General features: G+C 43.7%; 1 protein-coding gene across 1 annotated transcript; it reads left to right on the forward strand.

Moving 5' to 3' along the window:
• Nucleotides 1-1,690: 1,690 nt before the first annotated feature.
• On the forward strand, nt 1,691-14,294 carry LOC308288285 (carbohydrate sulfotransferase 1-like; the record flags this gene model as incomplete). Its single annotated transcript, XM_080729683.1, is given in 6 exon segments — nt 1,691-1,808; nt 6,751-6,794; nt 6,796-6,918; nt 9,449-9,795; nt 10,969-11,346; nt 14,024-14,294. Coding segments are annotated over 6 exon segments (1,281 nt in total).
• Between the last annotated feature and the right edge of the window lie 6,958 nt (nt 14,295-21,252).

The raw sequence follows: 21,252 nt of genomic DNA on the forward strand, positions 1-21,252 counted from the left end.
AGAAAAAACACAGGTTTCTACGGTTTCTTGGTCTGGATATGGCAGCCAGGAACGTTTTTTCAAGTGCAGCTAAACTTGGCATTTTAGTAAATGTGCCACAATTAACAATAATGCATTGGACCTGTGCAACTGACCTGCGGAACCTGGGAATATACCATTCTGTCAAGATGGGGAGAATACAAGTGTGGAGAATTATAATACCTTGTTAAAGTGACCATTTTGTTACATTTTGCATTTGTAGTTATTTTACTGTAATTTAACAACATAATAAGCAGCACAGATAGACAAAGAGACATTCATGGATTTATATTTAAAAGTAGCTTTTATTTTCCCCCCTGGACCCAGGGTATGGCAGCTGCATACCCCTGCCATACCCAATTGACGCCCTGCTTGTAGATCAGCTTATTTTGACAAGCGAGACCTTTGAATGGTGCAGTAGGCGAGATACTGAGCGACCAGTAGATCGTTGTCACCATTCAATGCGTTGATGGCAGCAGGTTTTTGTCATCATTCAGTAGGTTGACAAAAGTTTTAGATTTATGATTCTGTCCCGCTGGTTTACAGCTTCTAACGGCGCTGAGTCGGCTCATGGCCACCTTTGCACCGGTCGCAACTTGCTCGCTACCGCTCGCTTGGCGGTGTCTCCCATGGCTCAAGGCCGCCTGAGACGGCACGTCTCCGTCATGGTCAATAAATATGCGTTATACGGCGGATCTACTGAGCCCTGTTGGAAGGTCGTTATTCTCTCAATCAATGGTGTGATTAACCTACCCTGTAGCTCCCTATCTCAGCTACTGCACCATTCCAAGGTCTGAAAACACCTGACAAATTACCATTCAGTGCTGTGATGTCAGGGGCGGAGCGTCCGTATAAGCTGAGTAAGCGGCCGCTTACAGGCCCGCGGACCGCGGGGGCCCGGCCGCCAGCCTCCGACTGACCGTCAGTCTCAGTCCAAATGACCGTCAATCTGCCGGACCGTCTGTCGGAGTCCCCCTCGTCCCCCTCCCTCGCAATTGGGTCCCCTTTCTGTATCGCGCTGCCTCTGTTACACCTATTTCCTGTTATATTAACCTGGGTGTATTTTTCATAGCCTCATTATTGCTATTTAAAGTACCAAAAGAAAAACATCTATGTGATATTAGTTAGTAGTTACGTTTCAAAACAGGAGTTTTCCCCCGAAAACACATGTTTTAATTAGTTTAATCCTCTGAAACAGGCAGTGGACAGAGACACAGAGAGAGAAAGCGCAGTGGGTAGGAAGTTGTGGAATTATAGGCTGGCTGTCAACATAAAATGTATGATTTTAATTGTAATTTTGCCCTTTTAAAAGATATGTACCCAATCGAATATCCTAGTTACATCATTGTCGTTCATGTGAACTAGTTCGTTGAAGCTTATGTCATTATAATGATCTAAATCGCTATGACCGCGCAGCGCCGTACTGCGCCCCGGCCGTGCTCCGCATCACGGCACCGCGGTGAAAGACTTAAGCGACTTTCTCCCACTGCATAACTCCACCCCCGGTAGAGAAAAGTGAATGTTTTTTTCTGGTTGGCCAGTCAGGGAGTCTCAGGGACCAATCAGAAGGCTGACAAACGGTGAATTGGCCCTCTGGTTTTAACTTTCCTCTGCTTCCCCCTGCAGGCTGAAGCTGGCATGGCCCCCTGCTCCTAGATGAAGTGCTCCCGCCATGCAATGCTCGTGGAAGGCAGTGGTGCTGCTGGCTCTGGTGTCCATCGCCGTGCAGTACACAGCCATCCGCACGCTGACCTCCAAGCCCTTCCAGCTCTGCCCCCTGCTGGCCAGCGGTGGCGGCGGCAGTGGAGCGCACAACAGCTGCGGCCCCGCGGCAGCGGGGGCACAGGTAGGGATGGGATGGGATGGGACCATAGACTAGTGACCTACCGGCCACATATCGGTAAGCACCGATATATACGACGATATGCACCGATATGCGACGATATGACCGATATAACCGATACAACCGATATAAATTATTTTTTAGGGGCTAGTGAAAGTTACAAGTATGGTTTGTGCAATATGAAATGTGAGCTTACCATAATACACAGTAATGCTTAATAATATTCCATCATATTCAAGGGCTTTTGGAGAGAAATGAGACTCCAGTCCAGTTAGAGCACTGCAGATTGGAGGTCTGTGGCTATTTAATAAAGACATCAGTTTAAGAAAGCAGCTGTCTGAATCTGTAGTATGATTGTCACTGCCATTTTTCATAATCATATTGGTGCAACATTTTTACACAATTGACATATTAAGAGTAAAAGGCCTGTTTTATATGTATATGTATATATCTGTATCGTATCGGTATCGGTGATGGCCCCCCTCCCTAGAATCGGTATCGTATCGGATCACAGAAAAGTCTATCGGTCGGTCACTACCATAGACTGTAAAAAGAAATATGGACGGTGCGAAGCCATTGGTTTCTATGCCGCAAAAATGACGCTTTTTTTGTCCCTTGTATGGGTGTCGCCATCATTGTTTGAATGGTACCCCAGGAATCATAAGGAATGCTATTGGCTGCCAACGGTCACGTGCAACCGCAGGAAATACATGGGAGAATGTGGTCGGAGCCTCCCGAAATACAGCACACGAAGAAGAACACAGCCGGCTGGTATCAGCTTAGTTGGCCACGCCCCCCGCAACTTTATCATCAATTTGAACATAAATGGGACCATATTTGCTCAAAACGCATATCATGGTGATTGAAAGACAGTTTTTCACTAGCGACAGGAACCATAAAGTATTTATGACGATGTTTATTAACGACCCCCCCCCCCCCCCCCCCCCCGGGGGGGGGGGGGTCGGGGGAATGACTGGGGTCCAATGGAGAAATATTCTTTTTGGTACCTCGTGGGTGGAAAACAGTGCAACTAGCGGCCAATCATGGGATCTTTCTCTTCCGGGAAAGCTTCATGAATCCAGGCAACAACACCCCTGGACGATATGAAAATGTCATGTCAGGGTTATTGTGACTAGGGATGGGTACCGAAATTCGGTACCGGGACAGAACCGATAAGGACATGTCGGTTCCTGGGTACCCAAAAAGAATATTCACTTTCGGTCCTGCTTATCGGTTCCTAGACTCACCAGTAAAGAAAAGACGTGCTATCCGTTCAAAAAAGGCTTCATTACATTACATTATATTCATCTTCAAAAGACATATTTGACTATCTGTCAGGACCTGTCCCCGGTTACCGAGGCTAACGTGAGTTACGTGACAACGTGTATTCCTCCAAACTCACACAGACACACAAGCGCACACACAATCGGGGGACAACCGGTCAACCGCGTTGCCACTCAGTCAACAACAACAGCGATGCTAGCAACATTAGCAAGCCCAGCTACCAGTACAGCTCAGCCCTGCACAGCCACAGAGAGACGTGAGGTGGAGAGTAGACGAAACATTTATGACAGCATGGCATTCATCTGAAAGACTGTACGGCAACAGTGCTTGTGTTGCAGACCCCCGTGTGTCTCTCTGCCTGGGTACGACTGTCACTGCTCGCGACGCTCGCTCGCTCGCCAAGCTGTGTTATTTTGTCAAATCTAAGCTGGAAAATCTAACACTTCCTGTGGCCGATTTCTTCAGAATAAGATATGTTGTGCTAGCAGCAATAAGACTTCCAGACCGTGGTCGATTTCGTAATGCAATAATACTTCCAGACGGTGTTCGACTTCTTAATCTCTTCAGAATAAGAGTATTGCTGAAGACATTGAAATATGTTTTCATTTGCATAATTCATTAAAACTGTAAATTAACCATCAAAATTAAATTAAAAAATTGTGTTTTAAATGATTCATTAAAACTGTAAATTAAACCTTAAAATTAAAAAAAAAAAAAAAAAAAAACGAAATAGGAACCGTTTGGAACCGGAACCGATAAGCAGAACCGGAACCGGAACCGGAACCGTAAAAATCCAAACGATACCCATCCCTAATTGTGACCGGATAAAACTGCGATTTTCGATATTATTGCGATAAGCAAAACATCCTTAATCCTGAGGCGAACATTTGCCCAAGAAAAACAGCCGATCCACAAGCTCACAACGTGTCGCGTTTGTGACGCGTTGTGAGCTTGTAGACCGGCAAATTTTTTGGCAAATAAAAGGTGAATTGATCCCAATGCATGACGGAGGATAATTTCACGATAAATTTAAATCTCCACGATACGATTATCGCGAGGCCTCCGACACACATTGGAAGCACGAGCCTCTGGCTTTAAGGTGAAGCTAGAGGCAAGCTAGAGGCCAGCTTGCTTCTTCAAAACATGTGACTTCCATAGAGCATCGCAGTGGGCGTGGTTTACTTCAGGGGTTTTCAAAGTGGGTGACGGGGCACCCTGGGGTGCCGTGACGGTAGTCCACGGGTGCCGCGAGATAATTTGATGATATATGCAATTTATTTGGACACTTTATATTCATATATACAAAATATTTAGTATCATTTTAAACTTGAAGTACAAAGTTATTTTCAGTCAGTTCTAACCAAAATGGCTATTATCTCAACGTTTTCCTCACAACATAATCATTAAAATATGCTATAAATATAAGGTGCTGGGTGTGAAAATGATGCATATAATTTAGGGTTGACTCGGATGAAAAATAATATTTATAGGGGTGCCATGAGCCAAAAAAGTTTGGGAACCCCTGGTTTACTGGTCCCACTAAAAAAAATATCCCGTTCATTGTCCTCATAGACTTTCACGAAAATATTTATAACAATTATGTTAAGCCTATAGAACCAAGCCATCCAGGATGGCAGTGAATCATGACCATAAAACCTTTGTTTCTATGAAAAGAACATTTTGAAAATCGCTAAACAAAGGGTAGTTAAATAAATAATTAAATATTAAAATATGTTTTCACATAGGATCAAAGGTTTTATGGTCATGATTCACTGCCATCCTGGATGGCTTGGTTCTAGGCTTAACATAAATATTTTTGTAAAAGTCTATGGGGAAAATGAATGGGAGATTTTTTTAGTGGGACCAGTAAACCACTTCCGCTGCGATGCTCCATAGGGAATGAATTGGACGCTGCTTTCCCCCCGCCTCCCCCAAGGGATTCTAGAGCAGCGGTGGGCAACTTTGATGATGGCGAGGGCCACTATATTTACACCTTCACTCCAGAGGGCCACAATATTTACACCTTCACTCCAGAGGGCCACTATATTTACACCTTCACTCCAGAGGGCCACTATATTTCCACCTTCACTCCAGAGGGCCACTATATTTACACCTTCACTCCAGAGGGCCACTATATTTACACCTTCACTCCAGAGGGCCACTATATTTACACCTTCACTCCAGAGGGCCACTATATTTACACCTTCACTCTAGAGGGCCACTATATTTCCACCTTCACTCCAGAGGGCCACTATATTTACACCTTCACTCCAGAGGGCCACTATATTTACACCTTCACTCCAGAGGGCCACTATATTTACACCTTCACTCCAGAGGGCCACTATATTTACACCTTCACTCTAGAGGGCCACTATATTTACACCTTCACTCCAGAGGGCCACTATATTTCCACCTTCACTCCAGAGGGCCACTATATTTACACCTTCACTCCAGAGGGCCACTATATTTACACCTTCACTCCAGAGGGCCACTATATTTACACCTTCACTCCAGAGGGCCACTATATTTACACCTTCACTCTAGAGGGCCACTATATTTACACCTTCACTCCAGAGGGCCACTATATTTACACCTTCACTCCAGAGGGCCACTATATTTCCACCTTCACTCCAGAGGGCCACTATATTTACACCTTCACTCCAGAGGACCACTATATTTCCTCCTTCACTCCAGAGGGCCACTATATTTCCTCCTTCACTCCAGAGGGCCACTATATTTACACCTTCACTCCAGAGGGCCACTATATTTCCACCTTCACTCCAGAGGGCCACTATATTTACACCTTCACTCCAGAGGGCCACTATATTTACACCTTCACTCCAGAGGGCCACTATATTTACACCTTCACTCCAGAGGACCACTATATTTCCTCCTTCACTCCAGAGGGCCACTATATTTCCTCCTTCACTCCAGAGGGCCACTATATTTACACCTTCACTCCAGAGGGCCACTATATTTCCACCTTCACTCCAGAGGGCCACTATATTTCCACCTTCACTCCAGAGGGCCACTATATTTCCACCTTCACTCCAGAGGGCCACTATATTTCCACCTTCACTCCAGAGGACCACTATATTTCCACCTTCACTCCAGAGGGCCACTATATTTCCACCTTCACTCCAGAGGGCCACTATATTTCCACCTTCACTCCAGAGGGCCACTATATTTCCACCTTCACTCCAGAGGGCCACTATATTTACACCTTCACTCCAGAGGGCCACTATATTTACACCTTCACTCCAGAGGGCCACTATATTTCCACCTTCACTCCAGAGGGCCACTATATTTCCTCCTTCACTCCAGAGGGCCACTATATTTCCACCTTCACTCCAGAGGGCCACTATATTTCCACCTTCACTCCAGAGGGCCACATTGCATATTGCTACGTCCTACTTTGTCATTCTACTATCTCATACAAAAGAAGCAAAAATAGCAGATCTACAAGCTCAAAACGCATCGTGCTGCGATGCGTTTTTAGTTTGTAGATCTTTTTGTAGATCTGTTTGTAGATCTGCTATGAGTGTTTTTTTTATCAGGATAAACGATAACGGTTGTGATCCCATGCCTTGGCCCAGGACCCCCAGGAGACCCTGGCCTTGGAGCGGAGCGGCGGTGGAGGACTGGGTGGATGTGAGGACTACCCCTACGTCTCCTTCAACTCCTCCTCCTCCAGGAAGACCCACATCCTGGTCCTCGCCACCACCCGCAGTGGCTCCTCCTTCCTGGGGCAGCTGCTCAACCAGCACCAGGAGGTGGGTGGGGGTATACCACTTGTAGACATTTGTCTATTTTAGGTTTAAAGTAACTTCGATCGCGTCATCAGTCTTTCCACCTCGGAGGAAAGCCTGGTATTCGTTTGAAAACAGGCCGTGTGACCTGGTCTAACCGTGGCCTAAACTGGAAAGCCAGATTGAAAATAACTTTTATACGTTCAACCACTTGAACCAGGGCTGCTGCCAACCCATTGTGGTGCCCCAGGCACAACTGGCTATCGGGTGCCCCAAATTGTTTGATTCTTAATTTTGCAATGATTCAGATCAGTCTATGAGCGTCGGATCTCCACTGTGGCAGAGTGTCTGTCTGAGTGAGTGAGTGCAGAGTGAGTTGCGGACTGCGCTGCGGCCCCGCCCCCAGTTCAAGTGGATGAAACCATTGATCAGGCATCACAACCACTGATCAGGCATCACAACCACTGATCAGGCATCACAACCATTGATCAGGCATCACAACCATTGATCAGGCATGACGCACGCTCGCATGCATGCCGTGATTACTTTTAGGCGGAGGCTGAGAAAATACATATTAGTTATTAAGATGATGATCTGCTTGGCTCTCTTCTCTTTCTTTTTCTTTTTAGGTGCCCTTCGGCACTGTGATGTCCGACTTTTTTGGCTCTGGGAACCCCTATATATTTTTTTTTTCTCCGAGGCAACCCTAAATTATATTCTTAATTTTTACTCCCAGCACATTATATTTATTAGGGATGGAGCCCTAAACAAGGGTAGCTCGATAACCCGATAACAGATTTATTGAGTACCCGGTATCAATAAGCTTTGGGCTTATCAAGCTTGTTATCAAGCATAGCGGCCCATGATGTCATGTTTAAACAATCAAGACAAGAGGAGATCAATAAGTTATTACAGTACTATCCATATTATAAACTATTTAACACTTAATGCACATTAATGAATGGTTGTTTTAATGATAGGCAAAATAATCTTTACTTTAGTTAATTGTCATCTTCATAGATGGTGGTCAGCCACAAACTCAGTCGCAACAACTGGCCAATAAAAAAAAGATATCAGTTCTGTTCAGAATGTGTTGTCTCATATCTTTCCACAAAGTATTAGAAAACACTCAATAGTGGGCTTGATAAAAGCCCGGCTCAATAAGTAAAGATTGATAAAGTGCTCTTTATCAATACAAATTAACGAGCCATCCCTAATATTTATGCCATAATTATTTTAATATTACCTAGTGCCCGGCCACCCACGTGCCACTCTAGAATTATTTGGTTGATGACCCCCCGGCTCCACCGGGCGCGTCGAGCGTCGCGTCAACGTCAACGTTGGGAACGCTCCCGGTTTAATAAATGAAGGGAGCTCCACTGGCGACGGCAACGTCAACGTCGGACGCTCCGGTGACGGCGTCCAAACTCAAAAATTGCCCCGGTTCAATTTTTTGACGGCGTCCACAACGTCCAGTCATATATAAATTATGATTAAATGTAATTGCATTGCATATTTAAATGTATATACGTGCCTTTCTGCTGTTGGATATCCATTCACGTCATTCACAAGGGTGACTAGATGTCCCAACATTCCTAGCATATTTTGTATAGTGGTCTTCCCACTTGATAAAATTATGTAGGCTAACACAACAGGCTAGGAAACAACTTTCTCAATTCTTCCTCCTAAAAACAGGCCAGCAGTGAGTGACTGAGTCTGAACCGTAAGGTCTGAACACTAGGCTATACATTATCGTGGCTGCACTGGTGCACCAAAAATAGCCAATCTACAAGCTCACAGACAGTCACAAAACAGCATGATGACAGATTCATGCACGCCACGTGTTGTGAGCTTGTAGATCTGCTACTTTTTCCCGGCACTTTACACAGCATAAATTATTATAATTAGGCATAACACTACAGTTGATAATGCGAATATCATATGATATTTGATTGAAATATCAACACATTCACGTTCAGTGGAGCCAGTCGGATGGCAACGTGTCTGCGTCAATGACGCCGTCAAGACGCAGAGCAACGCAACGCAGCCAGTGGAGCCCTGGGGTGAGACAGTGCAGTAGTGCTCGTTAACTGCACTGTTGGAGAGCCTGTTTTTCATTGAGAGCCCGACTACCCGTTGTATAATCTATCATATCCTCTCCTCTCTCAGGTGTTCTACCTGTTCGAGCCCCTCTACCACGTCCAGACCACGCTGATCCATCTATCCTATCCTCTACTCTAGACCACGCTGACCCATCTATCCTCTCCTCTCCTCTCTCAGGTGTTCTACCTGTTCGAGCCCCTCTACCACGTCCAGACCACGCTGATCCATCTATCCTATCCTCTACTCTAGACCACGCTGACCCATCTATCCTCTCCTCTCCTCTCTCAGGTGTTCTACCTGTTCGAGCCCCTCTACCACGTCCAGACCACGCTGATCCATCTATCCTATCCTCTACTCTAGACCTCTAGACCACGCTGATCCATCTATCCTATCCTCTACTCTAGACCTCTAGACCACGCTGATCCATCTATCCTCTCCTCTCCTCTGTCAGGTGTTCTACCTGTTCGAGCCCCTCTACCACGTCCAGACCACGCTGATCCCGCGGCTGTCGCACAGCCGCAACGCAGCCGACCGGCGCGTGATGCTGGGCGCCTCTCGCGACCTGCTGCGCTCGCTGTACGCCTGCGACCTCTACTTCCTGGAGAGCTACATCCGGCCCGCCGTGGCCAACCACAGCACGGACAAGCTGTTCCGCCGCGGCGCCTCGCGGGCGCTGTGCCAGCAGCCCGTGTGCGACGCCTTCGGCCCCGCCGACGCCAACGTGGAGGAGGGCGACTGTGTCAAGAAGTGCGCCGCGCTCAACATGACGCTGGCCACCGAGGCCTGCCGCGACAAGAGGTACGGTAGAGCGATTTGTGATTTGTTTTTGTTTTTTTTCATTAAAAGGGAAAAACTACCCATTAAAGGGATCCCTGGCTAATATGAAAAATATGCCTTAATACATTATAATTGTCCTCTATAACTACAATGTAAAATTAAAAACACCTTAATTATTTTATTTCTTCTAGAAATAGCTAATCTTTCACTCAATAGGGGAAATGCCCATCGCAAGTTGATGATGTCATAAATGTAATTTGTGATCTATCCCTATGAATACTTCCTATGGTTAATTATGAGCATCAAATCAATATTTCAAAAGTGTTTGTGTTTAGTTTTTTTGCACATGAATGCCATAGAAATGACACATGACATTTATGACATCATCAACTTGCGACTGGCATTTCCCCTATTGAGTGAAAGATTAGCTATTTCTAGAAGAAATAAAATATTGAAGGTGTTTTTAATTTTACATTGTAGTTATAGAGGACAATTATAATGTATTAAGGCATATTTGTCGTATTAACCAGGGATCATTTTAAAGGAGCTATAGTCAACTTTTTCTTGAAAAACGGACGCTAAAATAAAAATAATGTTCGAAAATATTTTATAAAAAATATTAAGCTTCATAATATGTGTTTTCTATTCAAAAATGACCACAAAGCGTAAAATAATGATAAAATGATCATTTTGGCCAATGTCAGGCTGACTTTGTTTACATCCCTCTCAATTATTACTTTAACCATTGTTTTCTGCTTTAACTATTGAAAAATCATGAAAAATGTGTGCAATTCTTTTAATATTTTTGACCCGATTCTATGTAATCAGTGGTTCTCAAACATTGAGGATTTGGCCGCGGGGGAGTTCGACCTATGGGGCAGTCCCCACGGAAAACATGTTGTTCCAGGCGACCCCCACAGAAGCAGAGTTCAAAGATTTGCAAACATTTTCAGGATAACAAACAAATAGCAGATCTACAAGGTTCCGTGCTGTGAGCTTGTAGATCTGCTATTTTTTTTTAATAGCTAAGACCTCAATGCATTCCAGGTCTTAATGGGTTAATAGAGCGTCGAAGTCTGACGTAATTGACCCATCCAACCTGGGTCAATGGATCTTGACATGAAAGCGGTTTAAAAACCCCTGTTGTAAACGATAACATTCCATCCTGTGATTTGTGATCGTGTTTCCCCGAAGGCACGTGGTGATCAAGATCGTGCGGGTGCCGGAGGTGGGGGACCTGCGCGCGCTGGTGGAGGACCCCCGGCTCAACCTCAAGGTGATCCAGCTGGTGCGCGACCCGCGCGGCATCCTGTCGTCGCGCATCGAGACCTTCCGCGACACGTACCGCCTGTGGCGTGTGTGGCGCGCCACGGGCCGCCGGCCGTACAACCTGGACCTGACGCAGCTGACCGTGGTGTGCGACGACTTCCTGGGCTCGGTGCGCACAGCGCTGGCGCAGCGCCCCCAGTGGCTGCGCGGGAAGTACATGCTGGTCCGCTACGAGGACCTGGCACGCGAGCCGCTGCTCAAGACCCGGGAGATATACGACTACCTGGGGCTAGCCATGGACAGGTGATGATAATACTAGATCTACAAGTATCTGGGGTTAGCCATGGACAGGTGATGATAATACTAGATCTACAAGTATCTGGGGCTAGCCATGGACAGGTGATGATAATACTAGATCTACAAGTACCTGGGGTTAGCCATGGACAGGTGATGATAATACTAGATCTACAAGTATCTGGGGTTAGCCATGGACAGGTGGTGATAATACTAGATCTACAAGTACCTGGGGTTAGCCATGGACAGGTGATGATAATACTAGATCTACAAGTATCTGGGGTTAGCCATGGACAGGTGATGATAATACTAGATCTACAAGTACCTGGGGTTAGCCATGGACAGGTGATGATAATACTAGATCTACAAGTACCTGGGGCTAGCCATGGACAGGTGATGATAATACTAGATCTACAAGTACCTGGGGCTAGCCATGGACAGGTGATGATAATACTAGATCTACAAGTACCTGGGGCTAGCCATGGACAGGTGATGATAATACTAGATCTACAAGTACCTGGGGCTAGCCATGGACAGGTGATGATAATACTAGATCTACAAGTACCTGGGGTTAGCCATGGACAGGTGATGATAATACTAGATCTACAAGTACCTGGGGCTAGCCATGGACAGGTGATGATAATACTAGATCTACAAGTACCTGGGGTTAGCCATGGACAGGTGATGATAATACTAGATCTACAAGTACCTGGGGTTAGCCATGGACAGGTGATGATAATACTAGATCTACAAGTACCTGGGGCTAGCCATGGACAGGTGATGATAATACTAGATCTACAAGTACCTGGGGTTAGCCATGGACAGGTGATGATAATACTAGATCTACAAGTACCTGGGGTTAGCCATGGACAGGTGATGATAATACTAGATCTACAAGTACCTGGGGTTAGCCATGGACAGGTGATGATAATACTAGATCTACAAGTACCTGGGGTTAGCCATGGACAGGTGATGATAATACTAGATCTACAAGTATCTGGGGTTAGCCATGGACAGGTGATGATAATACTAGATCTACAATTACCTTGGGGCAGGTGATGATAATACTAGATCTACAAGTATCTGGGGTTAGCCATGGACAGGTGATGATAATACTAGATCTACAAGTATCTGGGGTTAGCCATGGACAGGTGATGATAATTGCCTAGGTTTCCCAAAGCGTTTTTAGCCCTTCGTAGCTCACACATGGTCGTAGAGCCACTAGCCCTGACCGTCATGTTCAGACATTCAGATTTCACAAACAAAGTGCTTAATAAAGTCTATAATTATAAATAATTCATAAAGAAGCATTTTAATAAAGAAAAAAAAAGCACTTAAAAAAGAAGCATTTTTCTCCAATCGTTTTCTGTTTTCTCATGTATTTCTGTGCCCATTCTTGCAAGGCCACGCCCATAACTCAGTGTCCATAGATGGGGTAGTGCGCATGGGGAAAACCAGGAAATACATAGGAAAACAGAAAACGATTGGATAAAAAGGCTTCATTTTTAAGAACACAGAGGATACAGGTAATTATAGAATGCTGTATCGTATTTAGACAGGTGTGAGCACTTTGTTTGTGAAATCTGAATGTTGGTATAGTTGTAGGGGGCTAAATAAGTTGCTCTGCCCGAACCCATGTAAATCCGGGAACATGACGGTAGGTCTCCACGACCATGCGTGAGCTACGAAGGGCTAAAATCGATTTGGGAAACCCAGTCAATACTAATAACTTTATTTAGATCTAATAATACCTGGGGCTACCCATGGACAGGTAATAATAACTAGAAATACTGTTCCTATGAAACAGTGTGGGCTCGCTTGTGACTATATTCTGCAGCGTGCTAACTGTGCTAAGATCACTCCCAGACTGTGCTAACACCACTCCCAGATTTTCCACACCTCAATTGCACCTCATTGGCTAAGGGCCCTGCCTTTGTACACACAGCTATCTACCTACCTAGCTACCTACCTACCAAGGTTATAATAGTTTGGGATTTTTCCATTAGTTTTTACATTTTTATTAGTTTTGAGGTTTTGTTTTCAATTACAGTTTAGTTTTAATTCGTTTTTTAAGTGAGGTTGCTAGTTTCGTTTCGTTTTTATTTTTTGAAAATGCTTAGTTTTAGTTTAGTTTTTATTAGTTTTAGTGTTAGTTTTAGTCTTTTACGTAATATGGGGTATTTGTCAGGGGTGAGAAAAAAAAAAGCTCGGGAAAAAAGTATTGTCTAATAAAGAATATCAACAAAACATCATATTGTTGAGAGTGGCAGGAATGTTGAGACATACAACTTCTCTCTTTGACCTCACCAACTGGTGTTTTTTTTTATTTCCACAAAAGACAAAAGACGAAAACGAAGGAAATTTTCTCTATAATTTTAGTTTATTTTAGTTAGTTTTGTAAACACACAACACCGTTTCAGTTATTTTTTTAATTATTTTTTTTAAAGCTTGGTTTTTATTTTTATTTCAGTTAACTAAAATGTTTTTCCATTCTAGTTTTCGTTTTTTAGTTAGTTTTCGTTTACTATAATAACCTTGCTACCTACATTATAACCACATCTGGGGGTCCATTAGAGTAAAGTTAACTCCATAGACACATAAAACACAGAAAAGTAAATGTACTTAGTTACGTTACGTTACACCACAGCCCGCTGTAATACTCTGTCCTCTGTCTCGGTGTCTGCAGGAGCGTGGAGGAGTGGATCCGCGCCTCCACCAGGGGCAGCAGCGAGTCGCCGTCGGCCAAGCACAAGTTCGGCACGGTGCGCGACTCTGCGGCCACGGCGGAGGGCTGGCGCCTGCGGCTCTCCTACGACATGGTGGCGTACACGCAGACGCAGCCCGCCTGCCGACAGGTGCTCCGAACGCTGGGCTACGCCACCGTCAGGTCGGCCGAGGAACTGCGGAACATGTCGCTGTCGCTGGTGCAGGACAAGACTTTTGTACCTTTTTTGTAAGAAGAATAAAGAAGAAAACGAAGAAAAGAAAAGATAGTTCTGGGACTATTTTTGATATATTTATAAAGATGTTTGGCCTTATTTCCTTTTTAGTTCGGTAGCCTGGGAGCTGTCATGATTGTTTCCTGCGTTCTCACTAGTTTTTCCACTTCTGGGAAATCTCGTTCTTTCGATGTGGCATTCTTTCGACCAACCAGCGTCGGCAGGTTAGCTACTCACGGTTCTACTCCAAGTCTCTCTCTGGAGACTGAACTTCTCACCCCGTCTCTAACACTTGCATGACTGAGCCTGATTTTGAGATTTTGAGGTGGTTTGGGTTTGCTCAGGAAACTCTCTGAAATTTGCCCTTTCATGACTTTTCCTTAACATACAAACTAAGTCGTTTTTTTTTCTACCATTTGAGACGTTTTGTAAACATGAAATACATATTTTTCAGTGTTATGGAATGGAACATCAATTAGACCCCGCTTTTTCATTTCCCTTCTTAAAATTGCTAAATACAACGCACAACTAAAATACGATACGACACCAAGCCAAACGGTACGATATTCTGCTGTTTGCATATCGATTGTTTCAAACTAAAATTGATTTTTCAATTCAGTTACTATATCGTTACACCCCTAATAATAATAATAAGGTACATGAAAAACATAACAGGACAGTCCATGACAACGGGAGTGTTTCCATGACAACAGGAGTGTTTCCAGACTGTGAAACGAGAAGTGAGAAAAAACTAAACACCGAACGTAGCAAGCAGAGACTGGATCCCAGGCTACTAGTTCAGTTATTGTTTCTGTGATTTCTTTTTTTGTTTTCGTTTCTTCAAACTTGCACTAAACTAAAGATCCTTGAATGCACCATGTTGTTGGGAATAAGGGACGATTCTCTTCTCATTCTTTTGTTCTAGAAATGGCACACTTTTAAGTAAAACAAAATGAGCTAAAGGAGAAAATAAAAGACTGAAGGATTTCTTTTAAAAGGACATTTTGGTCTCCATGACGAGAGCCAAAACGTACATTCTGTGTGCGTTCAAACGAAGCTGTTTGTTTGGTCTGTTGGGCTGTATTTTGATTATCTTAAATACCAGCTCTTATGCCTTCACTTTTCGTCTGAGAATTACGACTTTCCGACGTGCAGCATTCCAAACTCTTAAGTCGGGGTAATGCTTTTCAGAACATGCGAATGACGTCATGTTGTAGTTGAACCGGACCTTTAGGACGAAAAGTTTGGTGGTCGGAGACAGTATGGACAGACCTTTAAGTTAAAGTATGGTGGGTTGTAGACCGCCGCACAGTGTGATGAGTCGCAGCCCCAGCCTGAAGCCTCAAAAGTCTAGTATCTGCTCTCATTCCATAGGGATGTCCCTTTAGAGTGATGGTAAAGATATTGGACTTTCACGTGGGAGACCCGGGTTCGAAACCGGGTGGGGAGATTCGGAACACCTCCGTTACAAAGGCATAAGAGCTGCTACTTACTGTAAGACAATCAAAATACAGCCCTCATAAAGAGAATGAGTTGTTTTTTAATAGAACCTGTGATCACAATGGACTGTAAATCCCTACTGTGCAATAAATAGTGAATGTCGCAGTCGAACCTTTACCGCTGTGGCATTTCTGTCTTTATCATAAACAGAGCATTGTTGATTTTGACGGCACCTTTTTTTTTCTCTATAATTTTTATCCCACGATTTTTGTAACCCATTTTCACCCAGTGCCAATTGCCTTCCTGGGCTCTGCTCTCCCTCTGCCGCGCCTGGGGAGACAACGGACTGACCTCATGCTTCCTTCAATGCATGGGTTGTCCAAGTTGTTTGTTTTCACCTGACAGGGGGGATTTCCCTGGGATGGACGTAGCACGTGAAAGGAACACGTTAATCCAACCAGTTCCTTTCCCCTCCATCAGGCGCCCCGGCTGGCCAGGGGGAGGCATTATTGAGACCAGGATTACTGCATGTTTTTGTGAGGGTATCAACCTTAGGAGACACGGGGAGAACATGCAAACTCCACACAGAAATGCCCTATCACCAACCCCACCAAGGGTGTAGGCGCTGATGACGCGGAGGGAGAAACACGCCCCCAGTGCCCACAGCATCCCCCGACGGGAATCGAACCCAAGACCTTCTAGCTGTGAGGCGAAGCGCTAACCACTGCGCCACCGTGCCCCCTTGATGGCCGTGCCCAACTCCTCGCGCTGCAAGGCGTTGTGAGCTTGTAGATCGGTTATTTTAGGCAAAGGGGTTTAGTGTAGAGGGGAAAAAGAGCAGACTAAGTACAGAATTAAAGGTCAAGTTTATTAAGTATTGATGGTTCAATCGGGCAGATGTGGCTTATGGGTGCTGGTGTAAATAGTAAATAGGAAACCGCTGGCTTATTGTGTCTAAAAAGACATATTTAGCTGCTTGGTGCACATGCCCCTCCCGGGATCGAGGGTTACCTCCCTCAGTGTTGTACCCGAACGCGTTCAAAGAACGATCGTTCATGAACACGTTCATATTTTGGGCGAACGTGAACTGAACGTAATTGTTTTCGCTTGATGAACAATATTGTCGAACGCGGTCATTCTGACGCCCGTGAACGGCGTTCGCCGGCGTTCGTCGGCCGTTCATGCAGCGGTCCGCGCCTCCGCGGTCGTCTGTCCTCTCGTCTCTCTTTGCATTCACATGCTCCAATAGCACGCACTGCACACAGCTCCTCGTGAACGTTGATATGCGGTGCTGTCTGCACTCTGCAGCTGCACTGTGAATCTCCTCCTCGTTACGTCTCGCAAACCTGACTATACTTTGTCCTATGTGTGTTGCACGGCGAAAATAGCTGATCTGCAAGCTCACAACGCGTCGCATCCACGAGACAACGTGAGCTTGTAGATCAGCTATTTTAACCAACGTGGAAACCTGCTGTGCATGAGGTTTAGAAACGTCTGCCTTCAGCCCTTCACAATAAGGGTGCAGGAAGACTGGGCACTGGGCAGTGGGCACATAAATATTGTGGGCACCTCAATGTTAAGTTGGATGAAATTATTGCTGTGTGGGGTTCTATATGGGCTGTGTCAATAATTTTGACAAATAATAGCATGCAGCAACGTCTAAACATTTATATATATATATATATATATTTTTTTTTTTTTTTTTTTTTTTTTTTTTTGAATAGCCAAAAGTATAAAAAAGAAATTATGGTTAAAAAAAAGAACGAAAAAGAACTAAGTTAGTTCATTTTGGGGAACTATGAACTTTAGTTCAAAATATAGAATTATGAGCTAAAAATGAACTAGTTCATTTTAGAAGTTCTGAACTTGAACTTGAACTAGTTCGTTTTTAAAGTGAACTTTCCCAACACTGCTGTCCCTGAGCCACCCCTCTTGGCAGTGAAAGAGTTAATACCACCTGCCTATAAGCAGTGGTGGAAAACGTAGTCACATATTTTACCTGAGTAAAAGTATCAATACTGTAATGTAGAAATACTCTGTTACAAGTAAAAGTCTGGAATTCAAAAATTACTTGAGTAAAAGTACGAAAGTATTGGCATCAAAATATATTTGAAGTACCAAAAGTACACAATGTTTGAAAATAGCAAATCTAAACGCTCACAACGCTTCACAACGTTACAAAATAGGGCTAAAGTGGTTCATGTATGTTTTATAATATTATAATGTATACCTGCAAAGTAACTTGTAACTAAAGTTTTCAAATAAATATAGTGGAGTAAAAGTACAATATTTGGATCCGAGATATAGTGTAGTAGAAGTATTGGAAATTGGAAATATTCAAGTAGAGTAAAAATACCTCAGAATTGTGCTTAAGTACAGTACTTAAGTGAATGTACTTTATGTTACTTTACACCCCTGCCTATAAGACAGACACTGTCTGGCTTGAAGCGCGGCACAATGTTTACATCCTCTTATCCTATGAACAGAAGTAATGAGGGAGAAGATTATAGAGATTATAACTCTACCAGATTACACAGATTATAACTCTACCAGATTACACAGATTATAACTACCAGATTACACAGATTATAACTGTACCAGATTACACAGATTATAACTCTACCAGATTACACAGATTATAACTGTACCAGATTACACAGATTATAACTCTACCAGATTACACAGATTATAACTGTACCAGATTACACAGATTATAACTGTACCAGATTACACAGATTATAACTGTACCAGATTACACAGATTATAACTCTACCAGATTACACAGATTATAACTCTACCAGATTACACAGATTATAACTACCAGATTACACAGATTATAACTACCAGATTACACAGATTATAACTCTACCAGATTACACAGATTATAACTGTACCAGATTACACAGATTATAACTGTACCAGATTACACAGATTATAACTGTACCAGATTACACAGATTATAACTACCAGATTACACAGATTATAACTCTACCAGATTACACAGATTATAACTACCAGATTACACAGATTATAACTACCAGATTACACAGATTATAACTGTACCAGATTACACAGATTATAACTCTACCAGATTACACAGATTATAACTGTACCAGATTACACAGATTATAACTGTACCAGATTACACAGATTATAACTACCAGATTACACAGATTATAACTACCAGATTACACAGATTATAACTGTACCAGATTACACAGATTATAACTACCAGATTACACAGATTATAACTACCAGATTACACAGATTATAACTCTACCAGATTACACAGATTATAACTCTACCAGATTACACAGATTATAACTGTACCAGATTACACAGATTATAACTACCAGATTACACAGATTATAACTACCAGATTACACAGATTATAACTCTACCAGATTACACAGATTATAACTACCAGATTACACAGATTATAACTACCAGATTACACAGATTATAACTGTACCAGATTACACAGATTATAACTGTACCAGATTACACAGATTATAACTGTACCAGATTACACAGATTATAACTACCAGATTACACAGATTATAACTACCAGATTACACAGATTATAACTCTACCAGCGGGATCTGGAGGGGAAAAAGCTTATTTTCATGTCTAGTCTATTTAAAATGTGTGTGTGTGCGTGAGTGCGTGCATTTAACATATTGCAGTTATCTTACAAAATGTAGGCTGATTGCAGCGATCAGTCATTACACACAGTTAGGAGTAATTCAATTAGTCTTATTTCATGACATTCACTCACATAATGCTGGCATCTTTGTAATAAACAGATCATGAAATATTGCTGCTTTACTTTGTTTGCGTGGAAGGAACACGTTATTCCAACCAGTTCCTTTCCCCTCCATCAGGCACCCCGGCTGGCCAGGGGGAGGCATTATAGAGACCAGGATGACTTTTTTTGTGAGGGTACCTACCCTAGGAGACACAGGGAGAACATGCAAACCCCACACAGAAAGGCCCTATCGCCAACACCACCTAGGGTGTGCGCACTAGTCTTGAGTGGCCAGACTGTTTTCTCACACAATTTGCAAAGGCCTTTTGGTGAAAATATCGCGCCACAGAGTGTTGTGAGCTTGGAGGTCGGCTATTTTTTATGCTTGATTTCTACACAGAGAGGGCAATTCTTTCAACATAAGATGCTGCATTCAAGTTCAGGAGAGTTTGGACAAGGCAATTCTCTTGAATGCTGCCTTCAGGTATGGCATGGAAAGAGGGGGCATTTTGCATTTCTTTCACCATAGTGAAAACTGCATTCATGGTCTGGAGAGGACACTTTTTACACATGGAAAAAAGGGCAGGGGTTCAAGCCCACTTTGTTGTCTATGTGTGCACACTGGCTGATGGGCACTGATGACGCGGAGGAGAGAACACGTCCCCCAGCCAGGGGCGTCACAAGTGGGACTGAGTTACCGGGGCCCAAGGTGGAGGGGCCCTAATAACTTTATCTATTGAAAAACAGCAGATATACAAGCTCACAGCGCGGCACCGAGTGCCGCGCTGCGAGCTTGTAGATCTGCTATTTTTGAAAAGTTATGAAAATGTGTGAAAATCTTTGAATATATGTATTTTTTAAGCGAACATTTCTAACTCAAATTTTGCTTCTGTGGGTCCCTGGAACTAAATATTTTGAGATCCGGGTCCGTGGCCAAATACATCATCTTGGGGGTCCTTGACATAGGTTTCTTGCACACATTTTCACGATTTTTCAAAAATAGCAGAGCTGCTATTTTTCAATAGTTAACATTCATGGGGGCCCCGCAGTGAATCCTTGTACCCAGGGCCCAGAATTTGGTGTGACGCCCCTGCCCGGCGGGAATCGAACCCAGGACCTTCCTGCCAGCTCGGCTCTCTGGCTCTCATCAGTATGACAGCCTGGACCACATCTCTATTGAGATGCAGCTCACAGCCTGCTGATCCTCCCTGCTGCAGAGCTGCAGGCTACACAGCTCTGTGTGTGTGTGTGTGTGTGTGTGTGTGTGTGTGTGTGTGTGTGTGTGTGTGTGTGTGTGTGTGTGTGTGTGTGTGTGTGTATGTGTGTGTGTGTGTGTGTGTGTGTGTGTGTGTGTGTGTGTGTGTGTGTGCGCGCCCTCTCTTCCTCATCCTCTCTCTCTCTCTCTCTCTCTCTCTCTCTCTCTCTCTCTCTCTCTCTCTGAATGTGCTGTAGAACCAGTCATGTATACAGTAGGCCACTGCACTGCACTAGATTACAGGATCTTTGAGTACCAATCTACAGATCCATCTAAAAAATGTTTTGTAAAAATATTTTGTAATGCAAAGCCCCCCAAAAAAGTACTGTATGCAGATAGGCCTATTCTGAAGAAAACCTGTAGAAAGCCTTATGATAAAACAAAACTAGAACATTATAATGTTGTGTAAAAAATGAAATCTAAAATGTTCCACGGAAAAGGACAAGTCTTTACCGCAAATGCATATTTGTCCGTAAATGGTGCATTTATACAGCACCTTTATCCAAGGCACAGATTGTGCATTACATTCACCA

Source organism: Nannobrachium achirus, assembly GCF_963921795.1.
Source record: "Nannobrachium achirus genome assembly, chromosome: 7".
Taxonomy (NCBI): domain Eukaryota; kingdom Metazoa; phylum Chordata; class Actinopteri; order Myctophiformes; family Myctophidae; genus Nannobrachium; species Nannobrachium achirus.